This window comes from Lynx canadensis, chromosome B4 (genome assembly GCF_007474595.2).
Source record: "Lynx canadensis isolate LIC74 chromosome B4, mLynCan4.pri.v2, whole genome shotgun sequence".
Taxonomy (NCBI): domain Eukaryota; kingdom Metazoa; phylum Chordata; class Mammalia; order Carnivora; family Felidae; genus Lynx; species Lynx canadensis.
In genome coordinates, this window is record NC_044309.1 from 131040653 (window position 1) to 131067547 (window position 26895).

Consider the following 26895-nt stretch of genomic DNA (forward strand, 5'->3'; position numbering starts at 1 on the left):
GGGCCGCCGCGCGAAAACGGCCCGAGCGGGGCCCGGGGGTGAAGCCTGATCCCGGCGGCGCCCGGAGCTCATGGCGGGGCCGCGGGGCGCGCTGCTGGCCTGGTGCCGCCGCCAGTGCGAGGGCTACCGCGGCGTGGACATCCGCGACTGAGCAGCTCCTTCCGGGACGGCCTGGCTTCTGCGCCATCCTGCACCGGCACCGGCCCGACCTGTGTGAGTGACGGGGTGGGGGGAGGCGGGCGGGCCGGGGAGTAGGGCGGCGCGGGCCCGAGCTGGGGACCCCCGCCCCCCTCAGTGACGCGGAGCCCGGGCGGTGGCAGGCGCCGCCCCCCGGAGACCGAGACGCCGACCCTGCCGACGGCCCCGAAAGACTTTGGAGGCACTGAGCACCCGCCACCCAGGGGGGCGCCCCCCCTTCCCCACGAGGCCCCGCCCCGCCCACTGGGACACCGAACCTGTCCCCCATACTGGTCCGTGGCCTAGGGGCACCGACCCCGCCCAGAGGGCACTGATTTCCGCCAAAGGGACGCTGAGCCCCCGTAGGCCTTGACTCTCTGAAGGGGAGCCGAGCTCTCCCTGGGGACCCTGGGCCTTTCCCCGCACCACAGTGCTCTCAAACAGGCGCACTGAGCACCTCCCTCCCGGAGAGGGAGGCATTGAGGCCCGTCCCCTCTGTGAGGGGTTCCCCTTGCTCACTTCTGTGGTTCCCCCAGGCCGTCTTGTCTCCAGCCCGGCACAGAGGAGACCCCCGTTAAGTGTGGTTGGACGGGTGGATATACACCCCCTACCTCCCACCGCAGTTAGGACACACACACATCTGCCTCCCAAGTGTGTGCCCCACAGCCCTGCTGTCCTCAGTGGGACAGGGTGGCTGAGTGAAGGCCACCACGGGGCTGCTCCAGGGTGGGAAGTGGCCCCTTCTTACCCCCAGCTGCCCAGTGGGGTTCTCATGGAAAAATTTATTCCGACCCCCCCCCCCCCAGCAGTTGGCAACTTGGGGCTTTGACCTCAGCTGGTCCTGCCTTGGGCCCTGGAACCTCTTCCATTCATTCATTCACTCAATTCATAAGACACCAAGTGAAAATTAAGCTGGGGCCCGCCACTTCTTGGGCTTCCTGTCTCATCTGCAACTTGAGACCAAGAGGTCCTTGCCTCTCTTGCGGACGGCGCCCCCGACAGGGCTCCCCGAGCCAGGCGGGCTCTGCGGTCTTTCCGTGTCTGTTCCACTGCAGACCTGTGCTCCCCCTGGGAGCGTCTGGGGGGGCTCTGATGAGGGAGAGAAGGGAGGCGAGGATTGCCACAAGGATTCCATGGTGCAGATGCGCGTGGTTCACTCTGTACCGGGGGGTACAACGTCTGCGTGCCGTGGGGCCCTGTGTTGGACCCTGGAGCAGAGGGTTTGGGGGGACGTGGACGCGAAGCTTCTGCCTGCCGTGGGACAGGTGACAGCTGCAGTAACACAGACACAGGGTGGGTGAGCTCAGGAGTGGGGCTTGGAAGGAGGGAGGAGAGGGGCACCCACATTGGACCCGTGTGTTGGAAAAGAGGGCTCACGGGATCTTCTGTTTGGGCAGGGGGCGGGCCTCGAGGCGGGAGGCAGGGGACAGGGCCAGTGTGTGAAGGGACCTGAGAGTCAAGCTAAGCTTGTTGGGCCTGAGCTTACCAGTATCAAAGTGCAGGCTGTTGGGTTTTGTTCAGCTCCCAGGTGTTCTAAGTGTGTGACCTTGGGTAAATCACTAGACCCCCCCCTCCGGGCATCAGTTCCCTCATCTGTAAAGTGGGGTTGATAATAGGACCGACGTCACAGGATTGGTGTGAGGCAACGAGCGTGCAATTAACAGTAGTTATTGTAAGTTGTGTGATTAGAGAGTCGAGTATGATGAGTGTGTGTTGTTCCTTCCTTTACTCAACAGTGTTACAGAGTCACCACTCTGTGCTGGGCCCTGCCTGGTGGCGGAGACGGCAGGAGCCAGGTGATGGCAGGTGCCAGCCAGAGGGGGCCACCTGAGCAGAGACCGGGGGAGGGAGCACTGCTGGGGCCTGTAACGCGTGGCAGGGGGGACCCGAGATACAGCTGGCCCGGAGCGCCAGGCTTGCTGGCTCAGGAGGGGGGATGGAGCCACGGGGAGCTGTGTGGGTTTTATTTTATTTTATTTATTTATTTTTTTTAACATTTATTTATTTTTGAGACAGAGAGACAGAGCATGAACGGGGGAGGGGCAGAGAGAGAGGAAGACACAGAATCAGAAGCAGGCTCCAGGCTCTGAGCCATCAGCCCAGAGCCTGATGCCGGGCTCGAACTCACGGACCGCGAGATGGTGACCTGGGCTGAAGTCGGATGCTTAACCGACTGAGCCACCCAGGCGCCCCAGCTTTGTGGGTTTTAAGCAGGGGAGGGCAGCTCCCCTTCTGAGAAGAGATCCGGAATCCTGTCTAAACATTCATTTGTAGAGCAGGCCAGTGCCCGGGCCACCAGCCCATTGCACCGCAGAGAAACTGAGGCCCAGCTGCCACATGAGGCGTAAGGAGGATCTCCATGAGCGTAGGGGCAGGGTAAGGGCCGAGGGCAAGAATCATCTGGAAGGTTCAAGCTCTTGGAGCTGTGGGCCCTGCCTCCGCTAGGGGGTGGGGTTTGCCCTCCTGAAGGGGCTGGTTCATTGTTCCCCACCCCTGCCCCCCCATCCCTTGAGGACAGAGACCATGTGGGTTTCATTTTTTCGGTCCTGGTCTCCCCCCAGAGCCAAATGAACTTCCCAGGGTTTTTTGAAACTCTTAGAGAATATCTGTGTACTAAAGTCCAGATGTTGATGAGGGACAGAGATGGGGGTGGGGGAAGAAGCCGGAGGAAAAACTAGTATCTCAGGGGCCCTTATAGTTTTCACACTGTTTCCGGAATGTATTCATTCAGTGAACATTTATCGAGCACTTACGAAGTACCGGGAATGACACAGGGCATTGAGGGCACAGGGTGAACAAAATGTGACCCCAGCCTTCTAGGAACCCTGCCAGGGAGGCTGAAATAAACTGCCAAGACTAGTTGCCTTTGTCTCATTGGGTCTCTGAACAAGCCTTTGCTGGGGCTGGGCTGGCGACTGCTCACCTATCCACAGAGCAGGAGGCTGAGGTTTAGGGGTGTGAAATAGCTTGCTTATGGCCAGACTCTTAGGCAGTGGCAAAGCAAGAGAACTTAGGGACCCGGCTTTGGGGTCGGGGGAGAGGGAAGCGAGCCGGCCAGATGTGGCCAAAAGGGCTGAGGCTCATACGTAGTCAGCTCCCCTGTCCTAGTCCACCCAGCCTTGGGGCACCTACCTCTGGGGTTTTCAGGCTCCCCTTTCCTGCCTCTGCCACGGTTCATTGTCTGGGGCAGGAGGAGAAAGGCATGCGAGGCCCGCCCTTCCCCCTCCCAGACTCAACCCTAACCCTCCCCACCAACCTGGGAGGTGGTCTTAGAGCTCCCCCCACACTACCGATGGGAAAAGGGAGGCCGAGAAGACTGGTGACCTGCCCAAGGCCACACAGCAGGCCGGAAGAGCAGAGCTGGGACTCTGACCTGGAGGTGGTGCTGCCTGCTCTGGCCCCTGGGCCCACCGTCTGGGAGAGTCAAGGCGGCACTTTTCATCCATAGAAGGGCAAGGCTTTTGGCGGGGGCACCCGGGAGGCTGACGCGCAGGAAGGCTGTGCGAGTTGGTGTGGCCTCTCTGGGTTTGTGATATGCAGAGGAAAAGTCCAGAAATGTGGCTGCTTCTCGAGGCCGAGTGGCTTCCCCTCTCTGGGTCTCAGGGTCCTCATCCGTAAAATGGGATAAATACCTGCCAAATAGAGTTGCTGCAAAAATAAATTCCAGACAGGAACTCGGCACAGGTCAGCTATCTGTGGCTGTTTCTGTCGTTACAAACATTAGTCCTGGTCTTAGTGTTGTCTTTTTTTTTTTTTTTTTAAAGCTTATTTGTTTTGAGAAAGGGAGAGGGAAGGGGAGAGAGAGAGAGAGAGAGAGAGAGAGAGAGTGAGAGAGATAGAGAGAGAGGAGAGAATCTCAAGCAGGCACAGCACTGTCAGGTCCACAGCCCAACTCGGGCTCGATCTCACGAGCCATGAGATCATGACCTGAGTGGAGATCAAGAGTCAGACGCTTAACAGACTGAGCCACCCGGGCGCCCCTTAGTTTTTTGTCTTTGCCACTGACTCAGGACTCGGCTTTCTGGTACAGTGAGAGGAGGGATCTTAAACTTGAAAGCTTGGACTTGAGCCCCGCCCCTTCAGAGTGATTTCCAGCCTCTGCTTGGATGCCGGAGGGGGCCATGAGCTCATCCTCTGCCCCTCCTGGCAGACCTGGCTTTGTGAGTGTGTGCCCGTGCCTTGGTTTCCTCCTTGACTGTCCACAGACCCCTCCCGCAACCCTGCTGAGGCCCACACTGGGTGGGATGAGGTCGGGGCCGCCGTTCCTTCCAGACTCCATACCCCTGCCCCAGTCACCTCCTCAACGCTCCTCCTCCCTTTACCTTTTACAGAGATTTTGATGCGCTTTCCAAGGACAATGTCTTCGAGAACAACCGTTTGGTGAGTCCCCAAGCGGATGGAAGCTCTGTGGGCTTGTAGGGGCTGTGGGCGCGTGGAGCGGGGTGGGAGTGGGCAGGGGTGTTGCAGGGCAGGAGCTGAGGCAAGGGGATCCTGGACCAGCTCCCTGAGAAGCTGCTTTGCACTGGGGCCCTGCCTGCTCCTCTCCCCACCCCCTTCTTCCTTCTGGCCCCCCTGTGTCTGGATTACCAGCCGGCCCTCCGCCAGGCCATCGTGTGGGGCCAGAGGGGAGCCTATAGTCTCGGACCCTTCATCCCACTGAGGGGAGCTGGGCCTAGGCTGAGGGGCGCCCACTAACCCCGCCTCCTCCTCCTCTTCCTGTTGTGGCTGCTTTCATACCCACTCGTGCACCTGCCCCCGCTCCCCCCACTGCCTCTACCACTCCGCCTTCCCCCACCCCCGCCCCCACTCCTACCCTTGCACCCTCCCCTCTACCCCCCACTCCACCCACGCCTGCCCTCACCCCAGGCCTTTGAAGTGGCCGAGAAGGAGCTGGGGATCCCTGCTCTCCTGGACCCCAATGACATGGTCTCCATGAGTGTCCCTGACTGCCTCAGCATCATGACCTACGTGTCCCAGTATTACAACCACTTCTCCAGCCCGGGCCAAGGTGAGAGGGGACCAGCCCTACAGCGAGGCTGGTCCTGGGGGTGGGGCCGGGGATGTGCAGGACTGTTTTTCTGAGCGTTCAAAGGGGCAGCGGGGGAGGCAGCACATCATTTATTCACCAGATGATTCATTGAGGCACTGACATATGGACCGAGTACAACAGCACCGCGCTGGGCCCCGGGGGTGCAGCCGTTCACGATCACTGCCCTCGTGCAGCTCACAAGTCTCCTGGGCAAAAAACACCCAAACCAATCGCCGAACAAAATGAAGGTAGAGAGACACAGCAGGGCGAGTTCGTTCGCTGCCTGTGAGTTCACCTCTCTGGCACTCGCCCTCACTTCCTGTTTGCTGATACTTCCCTGGGGTTTTTCCTCCCGAGCCAGCGAGACCTTCAAGGTCTGAACGCTGAGAGGCTGGGGAACTGGGGGTGGGGCTGGGGAACTTGGGGGAGCTACAGGGTACTTCTCTGCCCTGAGGTTACTGGCTGCTGAGCCCCCTGCCCCGGGGCATCCTCCTGCAGAAACCTCCCTTGAGGACAGCTGGGCCTCTCCTTCTGCTGAGAAGAAATGGGCCCAGGGGCCCAGAGGGGAAGCGAGGAGCTCAAAGTCACATAACAGGAGGGCTGAATGTCTGGACAAGAATCCAGCTGTCCTGACACCTGTGCCGGGTCCCCGGGGGCCTCGCCTCCGCTCTCCATGTGGACCATCGCAGGCAACCTCTTTAAAAAAAAAAGTGTTCTATAAAGACAGATTTTTTTTTTTTCTTGCTAAGAGTAAAATATACTTCCTATAGAAAAGGGAGAACATAGAGAAGAGCATAAAGATGAAAATAATCTGTTACCCACCCAGCCATAGAGATCGATAGTGTAATTGAACAGATACCACTATGTGTGTTTTGATAGAAATCAAAATGAAAGTATTTCCTGAGCACTGAGTCCTTGGTGAGAGGCAGTAGGGTGGGAATTAAGAGCACGGACTTAGAACTTTAGCTTTGCCATTGACTCTCTGGATGACAGTGGGCCACCATGGCCCTCTGCCTGCCTCAGTTTCTCCTTTGCGATGGGGATAAGAATAGCACCCGTCTCTTAGGATTGATGTGAGGAGCGAGGACCTGCGAACCTGTCTGGTCCTTATTTAGGACTCAAGGTTGATACTATGACTTCTTTATTTCGTTGGTTAGAGTTTTAGCCTGTTTACCTAGAATTACAATTCAGTCTTACCTTCTGGAAGGTCCCTTGTTTCCAAACCCTCATCTCTTTCAACTGAGCTCTTTTCCGGACGGCCACCCTTCCGAGGACCTGTGAGGTGGGAGGGGTGGGGAAGGGCCTTCCACAATACTGTTGCTCGTGCCCGCTGTATTCTTGGGTCCTCACCGGGCGACCCTGGTGGGCCCAGCTCCCCTCGCTGCGTCTGGGTGGGATCACCCCCTTTCTTATCGCTAAAGGCACAGTTGGTGCTTTTCATACAACTTGGCCCCTAAATGCAAACCATTTTTATCCCACCTGATGTTCAACCCACGGAAACAACAGCAATGTGTCCCCACCCTGGGGGCAAAGCTGGCTGTCAGACTTCCCCAGATGGTCCTGTACTGTACTTTCTGGGCAAGTAGAAGGATTTCAAGGGCGATTTTGACTAGACTTGACTTTCGCTGGACTGGGTAGCTTTGGAACCTGGCCCTGGCTAAGACACCACAGCACCGTGCCGAATGTCCCCCCTGCACCAGGCTCCGTGGTGCCAGTGACCCTGGGCACGGCAGCTGACCCCTGCCCTCCAGCAACCACGGCGTGGTCTGGAACCAGAGTGTGAGTGAAGGAAGCCCGGTGGCTGTGCGAAATGGGCAGTCACAGGGTGGCACGGGTGAGGGTCATCCTTCTTTTTTTTTTTTTTTCAACGTTTATTTATTTTTGGGACAGAGAGAGACAGAGCATGAACGGCGGAGGGGCAGAGAGAGAGGGAGACACAGAATCGGAAACAGGCTCCAGGCTCTGAGCCATCAGCCCAGAGCCCGACGCGGGGCTCGAACTCACGGACCGCGAGATCGTGACCTGGCTGAAGTCGGACGCTTAACCGACTGCGCCACCCAGGCGCCCCGAGGGTCATCCTTCTTAGTGGGGCCCCTGAGGGTCTCTCCCGTAGCTCAGTTTGAGCCGCTCGCTGCCCCAGCCATAGTCATAGTGAATTGTTTTGTGTTTTGAGTCTATCACATCCCTTCTCTGCTAAGCCTTTCTTCGTGGTGATCCCCCAGCCCCAAACGCCATCTTCTTTTCCACTTTTCCCACCCACAACGTTCTTTCCTACCCACCTTCCCATCTTCACATTTTGCCTCCTCTAAGCAGCCTGCCCTGATTTACCCCCTCCCCCCCCCCCCCGGTGCTCTTGTGGCTCCCTGCCCTGTGGTGAACACATCAGACTCTGTTCATAATATTTTGATCACTCCTCCCTCTTCCCCTGCAGACCATCTCTGTCCGGTTCACGGCTACGTAGCCCCAACACCTGGCACTTGATCATTCATTTAACAAGTATTTACCGAGCCCCCTAGGGGGTGTGCCAGGCGCTGGGGAGAGAGGCGAGAACAGGAGGGAGGGAGAGAGAGCACAGGTTAACAGTAGGTAGTATAACTGCAAAGAAGTCTGATGAAGGAGACAAATCACGGAACTGGGGTAAAAACCAGTGGGAGGATGAAGAGGCTACTGGACGAGTGGTCACGGAGGGTCTCTCTGAGGAGCTGACATCTGAGCTGAGCGTTGGACAGAGAGAAGAAGGAGGGCATTTGAAGATCTGGGGAGGAATGTTCCAGGCAAGGGGCAGCACAGGGGCCTGTGTGCTTCAGCGGGGAGTGGGCAGGACAGAGGGATGAGGACAGAGGGGGATGATGGAGGGTGCTCCTCGATTAGGCTGCCCCGCTTCCAGAATCTCTGACGGTGACTCATCACACACGTTCCCATCACAGTCCAAGTTCACGCATGTGCGTGTCACTGAACCAAGTTTCAGGAAACGATTCTTCCCCTTAATGACATGTGATACACGCAGGGGCGCCTGGCTGGCTCATTAGGTAGAGCACGTGCCTCTGGGTCTCAGAGTTGTCAGTTCAAGCCCCACGATGGACGTGGAGAGTACTTAAAAAACACCACCACGGCCGTGGCGCCGGGGCGGCTCAGTTGAGCGTCCAGCTCTTGATTTCAGCTCAGGTCATGACCTCAGAGTTTGTGAGTTTGAGCCCCGTGTCGGGCTCTGTGTTGATGGTGTGGAGGCCGCTTGGGATTCCCTCTCTCTGTCTCTCTCCAAATAAATAAATAAACCTAAAATAATTCTTTTTTTTATTTAAAAAAAATTTTTTTTTTCAACGTTTATTTATTTCTGGGACAGAGAGAGACAGAGCATGAACGGGGGAGGGGCAGAGAGAGAGGGAGACACAGAATCGGAAACAGGCTCCAGGCTCTGAGCTGTCAGCCCAGAGCCCGACGCGGGGCTCGAACTCACGGACCGCGAGATCGTGACCTGGCTGAAGTCGGACGCTTAACCGACTGCGCCACCCAGGCGCCCCCCTAAAATAATTCTTAAAAACAAAAAAAATAAAGTTTGTCAAGTGATATTTTAGACTACAGTAAGGAACTTGGGTTTTATTCCTAAAATTATCAAACCGTAAAATTGACTTGTTGGGGTATATGGTTTTCTGAATTTTAGATTTTTATTTTATTTTATTTTATTTTTACATGTTTATTTATTTATTTTGAGAGAGAGAGAGAGAGAGCTTGCGCACAGCGTGAGCAGGGAGAGGGGCAGAGAGAGAGAGAGGGAAAGAGAGAGAGAATCTCAAGTAGGGTCTGTGCTGTCAGCACAGAGCCCGACATGGGGCTCGATCTCACAAACCTGAGATCGTGACCTGCGCTGAAATCAAGAGTCAGACGCTTGACCCACTGAGCCACCCAGGTGCCCCAGGTTTTTATTCGAATCATGGGGTACAGAGTAGGCGCTCAGTGGATATTTGCTGAAATCGTAAAGGAGTGGAGTTTCAGAGGGGGCTGGTGGGGTACGGTGGGTCTTTTTTTTTTTTTTTGCTTGAGGGAGTGCAAGCAGGGTTCTGGGCCACACCAGCTCATTTTCCTGAATCTTCAGACCAGCGCCACGTGGCTCGTCTCTTTTCCTTCCCTCCAACCCCCTTCCCCTGGTGGGAAGGGAGCCACTGGTCCTGCCGCATACTGGGTGCTGCTAATTCTGTGATCCTACTGTTGCCTTAGCGTTTACGCTGCCCCTGAGCGGTAGGAGTCACTGTCCCACTTAGTGGAGGCTCGGGGAGGTTAACTAGCTTGCCCTTGCCCTTGGCTCGGAAGAGGAGGTGTCCGCTGGCCAGTGTGAAGTCGGGGTCTGCTCTGGTCCAGCTGTGTTGGGTGGTCTGCCCAAAGGCGATAGCTGTGGAGCTCAAGTTGTAGGCCAGGTGGGGGCCTCCTAGGACTTCAGGGTCTCTACCTGCCTCAGGGTCTCCCTCCTGTCTCTTGGCAGCTAGTGTCTCATCACCTAGAAAGGCCCAGGCACCCTCCTCCCCGCCATCCGGAGCACCTACTCCAGCACAACCAGGAGACAGGGCTCAGGTAGGCAGATGCCTGGGGTGGGCGGGCTGGGGCCACTGCGGGGTTCATTCTTGGTGCTTGTCCCATTGGCTCTGGCCGTAGAGCCTCATTGGCCAGGGTGGGTGAGGGGGCATGGGTCAGATTCCAGTCCCGTTCTGTGAGCAGGGAGCTCCTTCTCTTTCTCCAGGGCTTGGGGTAGAATCAGGAGCTGCCAGGCCTGGGAAGGGGGCATGGGACAGTCTGCAACACTGACTTTGCCCTCGTGGCGCTGGCAGGATTTACACGTTATCATAGAGCAAATACTCCCCAGGTTCCTGTTGAGACAGGGTTTTAGCTTCCCAGCATGATTGCATTGTATCCTCTCCACACCTCTGGGACGTCGGTATTATGTGTCGAGAAAACTGAGGCTCCGAGAGGTTTCTTCACCTGTCCAAGGCCGGTCCCCTGCTCCCAGATGTTTAGAGGAGCCACATTTCAAATGTGGATAGCACTTCCCGGTGTGCAAAGGGCTTTTTCCCCTTCCCAGCTTCCCCTTGCTGGAGGGGCTCCTGAGGGACGGGGAGCTGGTGCAGTGTGGGTGCCCGGTGAGCTGGGGCTGAGACAGTCAGGGGTTCTAGGATTCCGTCTGCAGGAGGGAACCCAAGGCACAGAGGGTATGAGAAGCAACCTCAAGGTCACAGTGCTTGGACGTGGAGAAACCGGGATTTAAATCTGCAGCCCCAGGAGGGGAGGCAGAGAAGGCAGACGAGGTGGGCCTATGAGGACAGTCACCCCTCAGGGACCAACCTGCAGGGATGAGAGAGGGGAAGGGGTAATACAGCCAGGAGCCGTCTTTCTGGCCGGGAGGGCCCCAGAAACCGGAAGTCAGGATTTTTGTTTCCATTCTGACCCAGTGACCTTGAGCCAGTCTCTCCCCGTCTCGGGGCTTCAGTTTCCTCATCTGCAAAGTGGTGACTGTCTCCCTCTGCTCCTCCGGGGCTCTGATGAAGTACATTACTACCGCAAAGCTGATGCAGACGTGGGGGGGGTTGGGCAATGGCTTTTGGAGGGGAGGGGGACTATTCTTTAAAAAAAATTTTTTTTAGAGAGAGAGAGAGAAAGAGACAGTGCGAGCAGGGGAGGTGCAGAGAGAGAGAGAGAGAGAGAGAGAGAGAGAGGGAGACACAGAATCCGAAGCAGGCTCCAGGCTCTGAGCTGTCAGCCCAGAGCCCGACGCGGGGTTTGAACCCATGCACCGTGAGATCATGACCTGGGCCGAAGGCGGACGCTCAACCGGCTGAACCCCCCGGCGCCCCGGAAGGGGGCTTTTCTTAAACAGGGTGGCTGGTGACCACACCTCTACCCACCCCCCCCATCTGCCCACCCTGTCCCTGCAGGGTGAGGAGCTCTCCTCCGGCAGTCTGTCAGAGCAGGGCGCTCACCGGACCCCCAGCAGCACGTGCGCGGCCTGCCAACAGCACGTGCATCTGGTGCAGCGTTACTTGGCCGAGGGCAAACTATACCACAGGCACTGCTTCCGGTGAGTGGCGGGGGGAGCCTGGGGGGGCAGCGGGCTTCACTCCCCCCCAGCACCCCATTTCCAGGGAGGGAGATTCCATGGATTCAGCACCTCAGGGGGCCAGGCACATTGTGGGGCTCTTCGTGCCGGAACATCTTCCTTATCCCCATTTTACCGATGAGCACACTAAGGCTTAGTGAGGGGAAAAGCCTTGCGCCGTCACGGAGTTAGGGAAGGAGCTGAGCTCAGGGGTTCTGCCTCCGGCGCCAAAGCTCTCTGAGGCTAACGACCTACTGACAATTCAGGAGCTGCCTTAAACGCCCTTGAGAAAAACAAAAAGGGTTTTTAAAAAATCACGACTTGTTTTCAATGTGTGGCTCCCAGGGGAAGTCAAGTTTAAAGAAAATGGAATAAGAGACAAGGAAAAGACAGATAACTTAGAAAATGTAGAAGAACAGTTTATTTATTTTTAATTTTTTTTAATGCTTATTTATTTTTTGAGAGAGAGAGAGAGAGAGAGAGAGAGACAGAGTGTGGACAGGGGAGGGGCAGAGAGAGAGAGAGAGAGAGAGAGGAGAGAGAGAGGGAGACGCAGAATCCGAAGCAGGCTCCAGGCTCTGAGCTGTCAACACAGAGCCCAGTGCGGGGCTCGAACCCATGAACCACGAGATCATGACCTGAGCCAAAGTCAGATACTTAACTGACTGAGCCACCAGTCGCCCCGGGAAAACATTTTATATGTTGCGAAAAAGCAATTAGAAAATAGTCGAGAAGCCAGTGACCGAGTTACAGAACACGCATTCGACTCTGGGTTAGTTTGTGTCTATGTGAGTGTGTGTGTGTGTGTGTGTGTGTGCGCGCGCGCGCGCGTGTGTGTGTGCGCGTGTGTGTGGTCGCATGATGGCCGGGCCTGGAACCCCAGGGGCCTGATGGCAGAACTGAGGTGTCATGAGGCAAAAGTCTCAAGCAGGCCCATCGTTACACCAGCACAATCACCTTTGGCCACAAGCGCGGTGTTTTTAAAATTTTTTTTTTTTCAACGTTTATTTATTTTGGGGACAGAGAGAGACAGAGCATGAACGGGGAGGGGCAGAGAGAGAGGGAGACACAGAATCGGAAACAGGCTCCAGGCTCTGAGCCATCAGCCCAGAGCCTGACGCGGGGCTCGAACCCACGGACCGCGAGATCGTGACCTGGCTGAAGTCGGACGCTTAACCGACTGCGCCACCCAGGCGCCCCGAGCGCGGTGTTTTAAAGACTTTTCACAGTGTCTTCCAGTGGAAAACACGTTTGACCCTGTGAGAGTTCTGACACGTGCCTGAATAAAAACCTGTGTAAATAGGTGCGCAGCTGGCGTTAGAGTTCCCTAAAACGATATAGTCTCGCTTGTGCGATACACTCTGATGTGTCGTATTTCATTCTATTTCATAAAACAACACCAGCAACAAAACCCACGTTGCCTGGAAGTCCAGCGTATTGAGACAGAATCCAGGCTGGTAGATGGGAGGAGGGGAGGGAGGGAACGGCCTTGGCTACTGGGGGAGGAGTAGCCGGGGTCCCGGGCCTGGTGCCCGGCTAAGTCGACGCGCCCACCCCACCTTCTCCCCGGCAGGTGTCGGCGGTGCTCCAGCACGCTGCTCCCTGGAGCTTACCGAAGTGGGCCCGAGGAAGGCACCTTCGTGTGTGCGGAGCACTGTGCCAGGCTGGGCCCGGGTGGGCGGTCGGGGACCAAGGCCGGGCCGCCTCTGCAGCTGAAGCAGCGGCAACTTGCAGAAGAAGCCGAGGATGTGGACGGAGGCGGCCCCGGCCCCGGTGCGCCTGTCGGGGCTGAGGTGGATGTGCCCAAGGCCGGCCCCGAGGCCCGGCCCCAGATCCCCACCAAGCCCCGGGTTCCAAGCAAACCGCAGGAGCTGGGCAGCTCTCCGGCCGGCCGCCCCACGCCTGCCCCGAGGAAGGCGTCTGAGAACACGGCCCCGACGCCCCCCACGCCCCGGCCCCGGTCCAGTCTGCAGCATGAGACCCCGGGGGAGCCGGGTGGTGGCAGCGGCTTAGTAAATGGTGAGCGAGGGTTCTTTGGGGGGCCGGGCGCTTGCAGGGGTGTGTCTGGGGTTTGACTGTGCGTGTGCACTGGGAGCACTCGTGGAGGCCTGAGCTGGGCCCTGGGGCCGGACGTCCTGCTGAGGCCGATCTGTGCCTTCGAGGCACTGCCAGTGTCAAGGGGGAGATGGGCACAGACGGAGGGGTTTCCGGAGAATGTGGGAGCCTGTCACGACGGGGGAGGGGGGTCTGTTGTGGGTTGCATGGAGGCCACTTGGGGGTCAGGGGGAGCTTTGAGGAGAAGGTGATGCTGGGCCTGAGTTGAGGCAGTGTTTCCTGTCTGCACTGGGGACGTGTCCGCGGGCCACTCGCGTTCCCCCTTCTCAGCTGAAATGCAGATGGGGTTTCCGGGTACCCTGGCCTGGCCCCTATGACCATTCTTTACCCGTCACCTTCGGTGCTTATCTAATGTCCCTGAGTGCCGGGCCTTGGAGGTGCAAGGTTGCAGGGGAGGTCGCCACGGCTACCTGGAGTCCCGGATCTGCCAGCTAGAAAGGGAGGGCGCCCCAGGTTCCCCAGTGCCTGACTCTGCCGCCTTGCCCACAGCCGCCCGTGGAGGCCTGTCTCACTCTCCTTTCCCATCTAGGAAGGCTGCACGAACCCCCTGTCCCCAAGCCGAGAGGGACCCCCAAGCTGTCTGAGAGGTACGCTGGCTCTGAGAGGCTTTCCTGCACCGGAGGCCCTGGTGGTGGGAATGGGGGTGTTCCTGGGGCCTGGGGGCGGGGGGCGAGGCCTCCCGTGGGCACATGACTCACCAGCACACGCTCCCGAGGACGTGCAAGGCTCACTCTGGGTGGGGTAGGAGCTCTGTGCCCGCCTCTCCTTCCCTGAGGCTCCCCCCGGGGTCCCCACTTTGGGGCAGTAGTCTGGTGGAGACAGTGCCCCCGGGGCCCCTTTACCTCTCCAAGCCTCTGCTGCCCTGTGAACATGGGAGAGCGAGGCCTCACTCAGAGAGCTGTTGTGAGAATTGGCAGCTGAGTATAGAAAGACCCAGAAAAGCTCAGCTCTGTCCCCGGCTCAGGCCCTCCACCCCGGGACCCTGCGTCCTGCGTGCGGGCATCTATTTCCAACTGTTCTTTGGAGCTGTGCTTCCCCTGTGTGGTCTGTGAGGGAGAGGGTGGGCCCCAGCTGAAATGGGAGTGCACTCAGTGAGCGCTTGCTGTATACAAGGCACTCTGCCCATTGGATCCTTATAATAACCTTGTGAAGTGAAGACTACTGTCCCCCTTTCATAGGTGGGCGACTGTGGAGAGAGGCTGGGTGACTTTCTCAGCCTCATGCAGAGAGCCGCTGTGAGTCCTTTCCTGGGCTGGGCTCATGGAGGCTGTGTGATGTGAAGGTTCACGCTCTCTGGGCCTTAAGGGGCCCAGCCGACGTGTGACTGTAACAGTGCATTTCGGCCTTGGACCCAGACTGGCCCCCCCTGGGCTGGGAGAGAAGGGTGCGGTTTCTCATCTACCTCCTTGGAAGGAACTGTCAAGAGAGAGGAGGCTGCTGTCCCCCCGCCCCCTGATGGTTTCTGCCTCTTCCCCACCTCCGTCCAGGACACCAGCCCCCAGGAAGGATCCCCCATGGATCACACTGGTGCAGGCAGAGCCAAAGAAGAAGCCAGCCCCCCTCCCCCCGAGCAGCAGCCCCGGACCCCCAAGCCGGGACAGCAGGCGGGTGGAGAACGGAGGCGTGGCGGAGGTGGCCCAGCAGAGCCAGGTGACAGCTGGCCTGGAGCCCAAGCCCTACAACCCCTTCGAGGAGGAGGAGGAGGAGGGGGAGGAGCAGGAGGCGTCCCCAGCTGCACCCGGCCTGGCCACAGGCCCCGCCCTGGCCCACTCGGAGTCCACACCCAAGTCCCTGCACCCCTGGTATGGCATCACCCCCACCAGCAGCCCCAAGACAAAGAAGCGCCCTGCCCCCCGAGCGCCCAGCGCCTCCCCACTCGGTGAGTGCCATCTCTGGGGGCCCCCCCGGACAAAACTCTGGGCTCGGCTGCCTGGGTCAGCCCAGGGCTGGGGAAGGGTGTGTGGTGCGGTGGGATCCCCGCCGGGCCAGGGGCCACGTGTGTCCTCTCATTTAATTCGAGAGCAAACCGGTGAGGTGGGTGGTCACACTCCCATTTTGCAGGTGAGGGAGCTGGGGCACAGAGAGGGTAAGTGATTTACCCAAGGCCTCATAGCACGTAAGCAGTAGAGGCAGGATGTGTCAGGCAGGAGGCTCCAGACTCTATACTCCTAACCCTTCGTAGTGCGCCCGCAGGTGAGGTGTTGTGAGGGTTATATGTGCGCCCCGGCCAGGGGTTCAGCGCAGCCCGGCTCGCGGAGAGCGTGCGGCAGGGGTTGGCTTGAGTCCGCCTGTCTAGTCACCACCCTCCAGTTGCCGGGCACCTGGGACTCTGACCTGGCTGTGTGTGACACACGCGTAATGACCTTGAGCGGTTCCTTCCCTGTGTCCGTCTTCAGTCTCCCCGTCTGGAAGATGGAGGTGGCGGGCCGGCTCCAGGGCGCTGTGCCCCCTCCGCCCATTGCGCCCTCTCGCGTCCAGGCACGTCGTAGTTTTTGTCGCTCGCTGTCTTGCGGTTTTCTCAGGCCTTGGGCCTGGTGGCCTCCCACCGCGGCTGGGGGGTGGCCCTCAGGACCTCAGCGGGAGCCCCTTAGACAGTGGGACTGAGAGCACGTGCTCAGTTCCCTGCTCCGGCCCCTGCTGGAGCCCTGGGACCCTGGAATTAAGGGTGGCTGGCAGCTTCCGGATGCTTCGGGCGGGATGAGTGCTGAGTCCCACATAGCTGTGTCAATCCCAGCCCTTCCCGGGCAAGTGCCTTCTCTCTGGGTCTGTGGCCTCATCTGGAAAACACAGATGGTGGTACTTTGAAGCACGGTGTCCATCATCCACGTGAGGACTAGCGCGACACGGGGCGGTGCCTGGCCAGGGCCGGCCGCTGCGAGGGCTGCTGGCTCCTTCCCTCTCCTGCTGGTCGGGGCAGAGGAGAGGCCAGCCTTGATTCCGTCTGCCCTCCCCTCCTCTGGCAGATCTGCCCCTTCCATTGGGCTTTGCCCTGGGTCAGATCGGACGTGGGCGGGGAAGTAGGGGCAGGCGCCATGTGCACGAGGAAGTGGGGAACAATGAGGAAACCCGGGGCGACAGGTGTGCCACGAGGTGGCACAGCGCATCCCAGAGTGTGGGGGATGAACGCGGATGATTTGGCCCCTCCTGACCTGGGTCCTAGCACGTTGCTGTTCTCTGGGCCCCGGCCTCGACTGGACACGGGAGGACTTGGGTTTCCAGGGCCACCCCCAGCCCTGTGGAGAGTGGGGGGCGTGAGGTGAGGCTGTACCTCCTCGTGTGGCGCTCACGCGCTCATTTGTTTGCCCAGCTCTCCACACCGCCCGCCTCTCACACTCGGAGCCTCCCTCGGCTACCCCGTCGCCAGCCCTCAGCGTGGAGAGCCTGTCGTCCGAGGGCCCCGGCCAGACCCCGCCTGGGGAGCTTCTGGAGCCACCGGTCGTGCCCAAGAGCTCCTCAGAGCCTGCAGTCCATGCCCCTGGCACCCCCGCGACCTCTGCCAGCCTCTTCGCCAACTCCTCCCTCTCCTCCTCTGGGGAACTGGTGCAGCCCAGCACGGACCGGATACCCCAAGCCAGCCCTGGCCTCGCTCCCGACACTAGGGGCAGCCCGGGGCCCCAGCCAGCCAAGCCCTGCGGTGGCGCTGCCCCCACGCCTCTCTTACTGGTTGGAGACAAGAGCCCCGGGCCTTCTCCTGGAACCTCATCCCCGCAGCTCCAGGTAAAGGTGAGTTCTCCCCGCCTGCTAAGAGCTGCTGTCCTGTCCGGTGGATCTGTCCGGTGGTCTGACTTATTTACTGACCCGGATGTGTCCCTCGGCCCATTCACGACTGTATTTGCGGAGGCACGGATTCATCCACCCGTCCACCCGTGCGTCCGTTCCCCTGTCCCCATACCTGGCCCTTCATGTAGTGATGTGTCCGGGCCCCTGTTTACTTGCCTGTCTCATGTACTTGTCTTCACATCCTTCTGTCCACCTCTCCATTCTCTGAGGCCCTGCTTCTGCCAGAGGGCCCCTCCCAGGCTCACCCCAGGCTCTGTCTCCTCTTGGGGGTAGAGTGGGCAGGGGGCTCGTTTTCCAGGTGACCTTCGTGCCTGTTTGTGTAACTGTTTCTCAGTCCCGTGCCAAGGACTGGGGGTCGTTAGGGATCAGGACATTTCCTCTAGGCGGCTAGTTCCTGAGGGCACCTCTCTTGTAGCCACAGTCCTTTTGGGCCACCAGGTTCTGATGGTCCACATCTGCACACTCTCTGTAGCCCGCTGGGGCCCAAGGCTCGTGCAGCCCCGGGGGCAGGGTGGCAGGACAGCTCATGGGGGTGGGGGGTGGTGGCCGTCGTCATCTGTCTGACGGACCTGACAGGGGATAAGTCGGGGGAGAGGGCTGAGCTTTCGGTCCAGACAATTTAACCTGCCCCGGCCTGGGCAACGGCGTCCTAGCCAGTTCTGCCACCCGCCTGCTGTGTGACCTTGAGAAGGCCCTGCCCCTTCTGTGGGCCTCGGACTGCTCTGGGGAGGCCCAGGGTTCCTTAGGAGGGGCAGGTAGGGGAAGAGGTCAACTTTGGACACCTCCCCCTTCAGGCAGCTCCTTTGAAACGTCTTCTTCCCATCCTGGGGTGTGTGTAAGGTTGGCTTGACAGTTGGTGCTGGAAGGCTGAGAACCCTGAGGAGCTTGGGGGCCTCGGGCTGTTTGGTCCTGCTGGGCCCCTGCGGGCGCTGCCCTGTGGGAACCAAACCCTGTCTCCTTGCCATGCCTGGACTCAGGCCCTGGTACTTTCCCTGCTTTAGAAATCCCAGGGCAACTGCCAGTCCAAACGAATCCCTGGGCCGGCACAAGTGAGGGGAGCAGAGCTCCCTCCAGCCTCCCTGAGCTGCTTGGAGAAAGTTGGCTAAACACTCCTGGGAGCACTGCAGGCCTCAAGTGAGACCTTTCCGTGGGGCCCACGATGACCCCTCTGTTTCCGATGAGCTGGGGAGAGCAGTTGGAAGACGCTGGCGCCGCTCGTATTGGCAGGCGAGGCCCTGTCCCAGTGCTGGGGCGGCCTGGCTGTGCTGGCCTCGGAGGGGGCAGGGGTCTCCGCAGAGGGTCAGACAGATGCAGGGCTGTGGATATGTGGAGGGGGCTGCAGCAGAGAGAGGGTAGGGGTCTTTCCTGGACAGGGAGGAAGCCACTCTTTTCCTCCATCTACTGGCCAGATGGAAGGTGGGATATCTGCTTTCACACTTCCTGGCCGGGCGGTGCTGGGCAAGGAGCTTCGTTTACCTCTCTGAGCCCGAGTGCCTGCTAGAAAAGGGTGGTTGTGAGGCCTGAGTGAGCTGTCTGGCCCTACGTTCCATGTCCTGACCACTGCCCCGGTGCTCAACAGCTGCCCTGGCCCTAGCTTGGGCCCTTGGGAAGTGCATGACCTTGAGCCAATTAATTAACCTCTCTGAACTTGAGCGTCCTCCGCTATAAAATCGGCCTTCCAATACCCATTTCGCAGAGAGGTTGTGAGAACAAGAGTGTAGAAAGGCATCCGGGGCAGCAACTACGTGTGGCAGGTGCTTGGAAGCGGAAATGTTTGTTGAATGCCTCAGTGCATCCGAGACTGAATGCTGGGAATCTCTCTCTGCCCGGGCTGCCTCCTCCCAGGCTCCAGGCCATGGTCCCGTAGTCCCGTAGTGATCAGGCTTCAGCAGGGGGCCGCAAAAGGGGGGCAGGGCTTGTCTTACTGCCTCTTCCCCAGACTTATCCTCTGCCATTCTCCCTGCCTTTAGTCTTCCTGCAAGGAGAATCCCTTTAACCGGAAGGCATCACCCACAGCATCCCCAACCACAAAGAAGGCCACCAAGGGATCCAAGCCAGCCAGGCCACCTGCCCCAGGACACGGCTTCCCACTCATCAAGCGCAAGGTACCAGCCACTCGGCTGCCTGAGCCCTGGGGACCCCTCCCTTGGCCGCCTCAGGCATCCCCTGGGGCTCTCCCAGAGGATGGGCTGTCTGGGCAGCTGCCCTCGGATGCCCGAGGGTGGCCTGGTCGGGAGGTTTAGCTTGCAGCCAGGGGGATTTTGAGCAGACCAGCTGTTCTCAACCGGGCGCAATGAGTGGTGCATTTAACTTGTTACTGATAATAGTTCAAGGATCAAAGCACTCACATGATATACTTCTAGTTAAACAGATTAGAGCGTTCTCGAGTTTATCTGCCCACTAGGGTCACTCTCTCACATTGTGGTATCATTTCTGGAAGGGCAGAGAAGCGGGGGGGAGGGTTGCCACGAGAGGCAGGAAGTTGTGCCTCCCTCTGGGTGTGCCTGTTGGCCCTGGCTGGGGCCAGGGGCATCAAGGGGCTGTGGCTGTCCCCACCGCCACCCTTCCCTGCACCGGGATCCTGTACCTGGCCACGCTGGGGGGTGGGACACAGCCTAGGGCCCGGGTCTGTGGTGGCCAATGCTGGCCAGAAATGGCTAAAGCTCCGGGAAGCGGGCAGGTGGGAGGAATGGGCTGTCCTTCAGGTCACCGGGGCATTGTCGGGCAGGTCCAGGCTGACCAGTACATCCCCGAGGAGGACATCCACGGAGAGATGGACACTATTGAGCGCCAGCTGGACGCCCTGGAACACCGTGGGGTCCTGCTGGAGGAGAAGCTTCGTGGCGGAGTAAATGGTGCGGGGGCTGCTGGGAGGGCCTGGCGGGTGGGACTTAGGGGTGACGGGAGCCTCTCTCCCTGGGGGCAAGCCCCGATGGCTTCTTTGGGGGCCGGAAGCGCCGCCAGCCCTGGCCTCAGTGGGCATCTGGCTTCCAGAGGGCCGTGAGGACGACATGCTGGTGGACTGGTTCAAGCTCATCCATGAGAAGCATCTGCTGGTGCGGCGGGAGTCTGAGCTCATCTATGTGTGAGCCCCCGCCCCCCCCCCCCCCCACTTGGCCCCCTGCTCCGGTCCCCAGAATCCGCAGAGTTTACAACGGAGAATCTTCCCTATGTTCCCTCGTCGCTGACAGCACAGGGCAGGGCAGCCATGCAAGGGGCAGGGTTAACAGTCAATGTTCCTGCCTTCTAGTTTCAAGCAGCAGAACCTGGAGCAGCGCCAGGCGGATGTGGAGTACGAGCTGCGGTGCCTTCTCAACAAGCCCGGTGGGTATAGGCACACGTGCTCCTCTGGCACCCGCCCGGGGGCCTGGCGACATTTAGGAGTGGGCTGGGTGCTGACCCTCCAGACTGGGGATAGGCAGACACCGGAGCAGGGCCAGAGGAGGAGAGCGCCGGGGGGGGTGTCGTCTGGGTCACGTGACAGGTGGTACGCGGGCTCGAGCGATGGCAGGAGAGGGAACAGCATGGCCGGTGTGGGGTTGTGGACTCATGTGGCATCAGGGGTGACAAGGCTCTCAGGCAGCACCAGGCCTGGGAGCAGACTGGCCTGTTTGGGCTGCTCCCTCTCCTGGAACTTGTGGGTAGAGCGGCACCCACTGGGGAGGGCCTTCAGGCTCCAGGGCCCGGGGCTGCCCCAGGTGAGTGGGTGACAGCAGATGCCTGGCCATCAGGCTAGAGCATGGCAAGATTGCACCAGTGGTGGGAGGGAAGGTGGGTCCCCTGCACAGTGTGGCTCAGCGGGACCCTGGGAGTGGCTCTGGGAGAGGCAGGAAGGGCCTAGAATGGTGGAAGGGCAGCAGGAGGGATCGGGTGTGTGTGGAGTCACATGGTCCTGAATTCTGCCACTAACAGGCTGGGAGCAGTCCCACTTGGGCTCAGGTCATGATCTCACGGCTCGTGGGTTCGAGCCCCGTATCGGGCTCTGTGCTGACAGCTCAGAGCTTGGAGCCTGCTTCGGATTCCATCTCCAACTCTCTGCCCCTCCACTGCTTGTGCGCACGCGCTCTCTCTCTCTCTCTCTCTCAAATATAAACATTTTAAAAAATTAAAAAAAAACATGCTGGAAGCAGAGGATGGGGGGGGCGCTGGTTAGGCAGGTTTCTTAGTCTCTCTGAGTCTTTTTTTTTTTTTTTTTTTTTTTCAACGTTTATTTATTTTTGGGACAGAGAGAGACAGAGCATGAACGGGGGAGGGGCAGAGAGAGAGGGAGACACAGAATCGGAAACAGGCTCCAGGCTCCGAGCCATCAGCCCAGAGCCTGACGCGGGGCTCGAACTCACGGACCGCGAGATCGTGACCTGGCTGAAGTCGGACGCTTAACCGACTGCGCCACCCAGGCGCCCCCTCTCTGAGTCTTAGTAGCTTCAAGTGTAAGACAGGATGAAGGTACCCACCTTGTAGGATATTCCTGGGACCAGGAGACAGTGGGTATGGAAACACTCCGTGCCCTCTGAGGGGCTGATGGTTGATGGTTATTATATGTGGCCGAGTTGGGGTCTTTGGCCATGACGTGTAGTTGAGCCACAGCTAGGCAGAGAGATCAGAGGCATCAGGGCTCTTGACCACTTCTTGGTCCAGGCAGTGGACCTCACTGTTCCCATTTCACAGATGAGGCAATGGAAAGCTGGAGGTTGAGAGTCTTGCCCACTGGTGGGGGAGCTGGGCTTCTAATCCAGGTCTCTGACCCTGTCCTGTTCCTGGACACACAGCCCTTCCTGTCTGCTGGGACAGTGGCCCTGCCTCTCCACTGACTGAGGAACTTGGGGGGCTGGGTGAGACCCAAGGCAGGAGTGTCTCTGGAAGCCACTCCATTGCCATCTGTGAGTCATTCCCAAATCTCCTGGAGGCTGGGGCACAGCCCCCACCCCCCCCCCCACCATGCAGAGGGAGCCACAGTGACATTCTGTGGCTGGGGTGGGCGCAGCACCTGCACCCCCAGGCCAACCTGGGCCTGGGCATATTGTGTTGCTTCTCCAGCCTTCTGTGTGATGGCAGCACGTCCTGGACTTGTCATCCTGTCCCAGATGTTGCCTTTGCAGAGATGTTCCCTTTGGTTTATAAGGCCCCAGATGGGGTAGGGACCCACAAAACACCATAAGGGCTGTGGCTTGGGGGTGTCAGGTTCCCCGGGCTCCAATCCTGGCTCTCCCCTTGCTGTGTGATACTGGTCAAGGATTTAACTTCCCCGAGCCTCAGTTTCCCCACATGTAGGTTAGGGACATAACCTCCCTGGGCCCAAGGTTTGGGAAGCGTCAGAGTAAGATTTGATTTGGGCCGTGACTCAGAAGCCCGTGCTGTCCCCAGAACTGTGCTGGGCCACCTGCTCCTGAGCTTTGGCAAGATGAGGTGTTAGGACATTGGGAGAGGACTAAGGGGCCTCAGGATGTTTCTTTCGAGACAGGGAGGCCTGTGGTGCCAGATGTCGTGGAGGGAAGGCTAAGTGTGGGCACCCTTCCCCTGGGAAGCTATGGGCTGGATGAGAGGTAAAAAGGCACAGGTGGGCCCCTGGGTGGTCCTGTGGGATGGCTCGGGTTCTTGGGAGGAGGCTGGTGGGGCAGTAGGTACGTGAGACCTCAGGGACACCTCCTGTCTGGGGTCCCCGCCCCTAAGTTCCTGTCCCCTCTAATCTGCCCTCCTTCATGGCATTGTGTTAAGGTCCCGATGTGCCACTTGGGTCCACACACTGCCACACACTGCTTCTACTGTGCAAGGACCTAGGAGTCCCCTGTTGCCCCCCCCCCCCCCCACCGCCCCACTCTGGCCAGCCCACCCTTGGAGACTCTTAACAGGCCCAGCCTGAATCCTGCCTCTTCTAAGAAACCACCTAGTGAACATTCGTTGAACAGAAGCAGGAATGCTTCGGCAAGAGCTGGTCTCTGTTCTCAGAACGTGTGTTGTACTTGCCCTCCTGGAGCCCCCTTGAAAGGTTTTTTGGTAGGCATCCTAGTATGCTTTGTCTCTGCCAGGACCACCTTCGTTTCCCCCAGAACTTGTCATCCCCACCCAGCTGGGCCCCTCCTTTCTGTCCTCATAGGATCCAGCATGGGGGCAGCCCGCAGCCGCCTCAGCACTTAGGCATTGGTTCCTGGCTTCCTGGGAAGGCAGGCGGGTTTCCCACCACTCATGCCCCCGACCTTTCTCCCTGGGCAGAAAAGGACTGGACAGAGGAGGACCGGGGCCGAGAGAAGGTGCTGATGCAGGAGCTCGTGACCCTCATCGAGCAGCGCAACGCCATCGTCAACTGCCTGGATGAGGACCGGCAGAGGTGACATGGCTGGGGTTCCTTGCTGGAGGGGTCCGGAGGAGCAGGCCCGGCCAGCCCTGTCCTCACTGCCAGCGATCCCAGCGCACCCTTGCTCAACGCTGTCGGAGGGACTCAGAGGCTGGAAGGGACTGAGAATATCCGGGCCTTCCTCCTGTGGGACCCTCGGCTTCCCTTTCTCGTTTCAGGGAGGAAGAGGAAGACAAGATGTTGGAAGCCATGATCAGGAGGAAAGGTGAGGCCCTCCTGGGGCTCTGGTTCACCAGAACGGTTGGCGGGCAGGTTGAACAGAGGGTCGGAGCGGATGCTACAGGGACGTTGTGTGCAGACTCCCAGCCTCTCTCTTGCCGGGAGGGCCGTGTGTGGCGAGAAGGGCTATGGCCTGGGCTGGGAGTGGGGGGCTACGGGGAGGGCTGTGGTGGGCAAGGGGCACTTTCCTAGGGTGGCTGCCTGAAGCCAGGCATTCCTCCTTGACATCTGGAGCTGATCTCGGAGGAGTTGGCGGCCTCACACAGCAGTGCCTACCAGAGATGAGACGGTGCCTGGAATGGTGGAAAGGGCACTGGCCGGGGAGTCAGGAGACCCGGGTTTAATCTTGGTTCCACCAGTGACTCATTCTGTGGCTTTGTGGTTGGGTCTGCACTCTAGTCAGGCTGCTTGGGTTCCAGTCTCAGATCTGGAACTTACTAGCTGGGTGACTTGGAGCCCCAGCCGTTTCAGCCCTGTAGACCTCCCCCTCCTTGTCTGCAGATTGGGGGTGATAGGGGCACCCCTTCACGGGAGGGCTATTCAGATAATGCATGTAAATAAAGCACTTAGCCCCGGGCCTGGCCACTACAAAGAGCTCTGTTCGTGTTAGTTCATTTCAAAGGCCCACATTCTCGTGGTCTATAAACTTGGGGGTTAGGCAGATGATTTCTGAGGTTCCTTCCAGCTCTGTCCGTGTTTGCGTTGTAACCCACAGAGCTGAGCACCAGCCTAGGGGTCGGGCCTTTTCATGATAAATCTTGGCCATGCTTCAGAGTTCCAGACTGTTTTCACATTCGTTTATTTCCGGATCCTTGCCAGAAACCCCATCCTGTAGGCCCAGAAAGGTGAAGTGACCTGCCCAAGGTTCCACACGAGGTGGAGGGGCGGAGCTGGGCCTCTGTCACGGACCCTGGCCTCTCCCGACGTACTCCCCCTTTCTCTTCTGCAGAGTTCCAGAGGGAGGCTGAACCCGAGGGCAAGAAAAAGGGGAAGTTCAAGACCATGAAGGTGCTGAAGCTGCTAGGGAACAAGCGTGATACCAAGAGCAAGTCCCCGGGGGACAAGAGCTAACAGCGAGGGCAGCCAGCTGGGACTTTCACCCCTCCTGGCTCAGCCCCTGGGCTGTGCTCCACTCGAGGGCGGCGGGGGGGTGGGGGGCTCCCTGCTTCCCATCAGGATCAGTCCTGAGGAAAGATGATGCAAGGGGAGGGGGCCTCTTGGTGACAGCCTCTCCCTCCTCAGGGTCCTGTTGCTGGTCTGGGCCAAAGAGTTTTCTTCCCCCTTCTCTGAGCCGTAGGCAGCTGTGGCTCAGCTCTGCCCAGTCTGGTTCTGGTGATTCCAGATGCTGGGACTGACCCACGGAGCGAGCAGGGTCCTGGGTCCAGGATCCAGGGAGGGGCCGCGGCCCAGCACACCTGCCTTGCCCACCACCCAGCCCCTGCTGTGACGGGCAGCCCCTTGGTCCCTCCTCTTCCCTTCTGTACTGTGTCCAGATGGGATTCTTAGCTGTCACAGTTCTGACCTGGAGGTCTTTCCGCCCGCGTGGTCCGCCCATGGCGGACCTCCGGCCAGGGTCTCCTGCCTTCAGGCCTCTGCTGCTGTTGGCAGGCCAGCACTCAGGGCTTGGTGGCGCTGGCTTCTTCCTGCCCCAGCCCTGGCTCTGCGTCCCCGTTTTCCTTTCTGGTGCAGGTGGCCCTGAATCTGTTTCTCCTCACTCAGGAGCTCTATTTATGAAGTCTAATTAGGTTTGAGCTCATTACCGTGTCCTCAGACACAAACGGGCCTGATGGACAAATCCCTCCCTCTGTCCCTCAGAGTTCTAGGAGGGGCCTCTCTCATTTCCCCTGGTTCCATAGGAAACCTCACCCCCCGGAGCCACGGGGCTGGGCGGCCACGCCGGGTGGATGAGGGTCTCTGGGAGGCAGGCCCCATGGCAGTTCCGGTCCCCGATCATCGGCCGAGGGAGGATGTTTCACAGAGGTGCTAATCCTGGTTCCTTAACACATTGTAGTCTGACCCCTCACTTAGGCCTCCCCCCACCTCCCCCAGGGCTGGGGATGGCGGGCCTGTTCCTGCGTGTGGCCGTCACCAGTCTGTCTACTCACACTCGACTGTTGTCCCGTTCTCTCCTAACTTGTTCCCCCGAAGGACTGATGGCCACTTACCCCACTGAGATGGCCGGGGGAGAGGAGGAGCCGATGGGGACAATGGCCTTTTCCCCAGGGAATGTGTCCAGCAGCTCTCGGTCAAAGCACTGTTGCTATAAGCTATCTCTGGGGTGCTCCAGGGCATCACCCTCAGCACACCTCTGGGGAAAGTACGCACTGTATTAACTCACGAGGGTTTTCCTCGCCAACAATAAACGGAGACAACCTCAGCTGCCGGTGCCCTGGAGCCTTGGGTGCTTTGCCCTTAGCCAGGTCTGCCTACTTCCCTGTGTCCGCCGCATGCCGTGGCCGGACATCTCTGGTCACCTGGGCGGGACCTGTGGGGCCGTCCCTGCCAGGGAGCCTTGGTCCTCAGTGCCTGCCAATGGGCAGGACTCTTCTGCAGCTGGGAGAGGTGGCTCCCGCACCCGCACAGCCCCTGGCGGTCTCCTTCCAGACGTGCCTGTTGACCTGGAGCTGGTCACCAACTCCACAAAGGCTTTCAGGGGCCAGGCAGGTCACATGCATGACCAGGCGGGGTATAACCTGAGGAGTGGCTCTGGCAGGCTGTCTGGGTGTCTGGAGACTCAGGTGGTGGGGACTGGGGTGAACTGGGGTGTCTGTGCCCCCAACTAAAGGGGGAGGTTCTTCGTTACTTAAGTGAACTGTAGTTTGTGGGAACGTGGGCCCAGTGTTGCCAGACTCTTCCATTTCTCAAAAGAAGCTAGAAATCCAGATTGCGTGTGCGTGTGATTTGTAAACGTTGGCAACGGATCTGAATTTAAATCAAGGGTAGGCTGTATTGTCACGGGTGGCCAAATTTGTCCTGGCATTCTCCAGTTTGCTGCCTCTGGGCTATGTGAGGGGGCCTTTGAGGTGGAGGACAGCTGTCCTTGTCATATTATACCCTCTGCCCTCAGGTTCTGGAGGGTGTGTGGACACAGGCCTCCCATGGAAATGTTCCTGAGCCGGCCCTTCATCTGGCCTCTTCTAC

At 59.1% G+C, this 26895-nt stretch overlaps 1 protein-coding gene across 1 annotated transcript; it reads left to right on the forward strand.

Annotated features, from left to right (window-relative positions):
* Positions 1–26638, forward strand: MICALL1 (MICAL like 1). Its single transcript, XM_030320584.1, is given in 19 exon segments — positions 1–146; positions 149–172; positions 175–211; positions 1644–1646; positions 4509–4557; positions 5044–5185; positions 9684–9772; positions 11128–11270; positions 12862–13307; positions 13933–13990; positions 14891–15282; positions 16711–17126; positions 19154–19288; positions 19912–20038; positions 20178–20268; positions 20434–20507; positions 23394–23508; positions 23694–23740; positions 24704–26638. Coding segments are annotated over 19 exon segments (2586 nt in total). The 5' UTR covers positions 1–70; the 3' UTR covers positions 24826–26638.
* Positions 26639–26895: the final 257 nt, after the last annotated feature.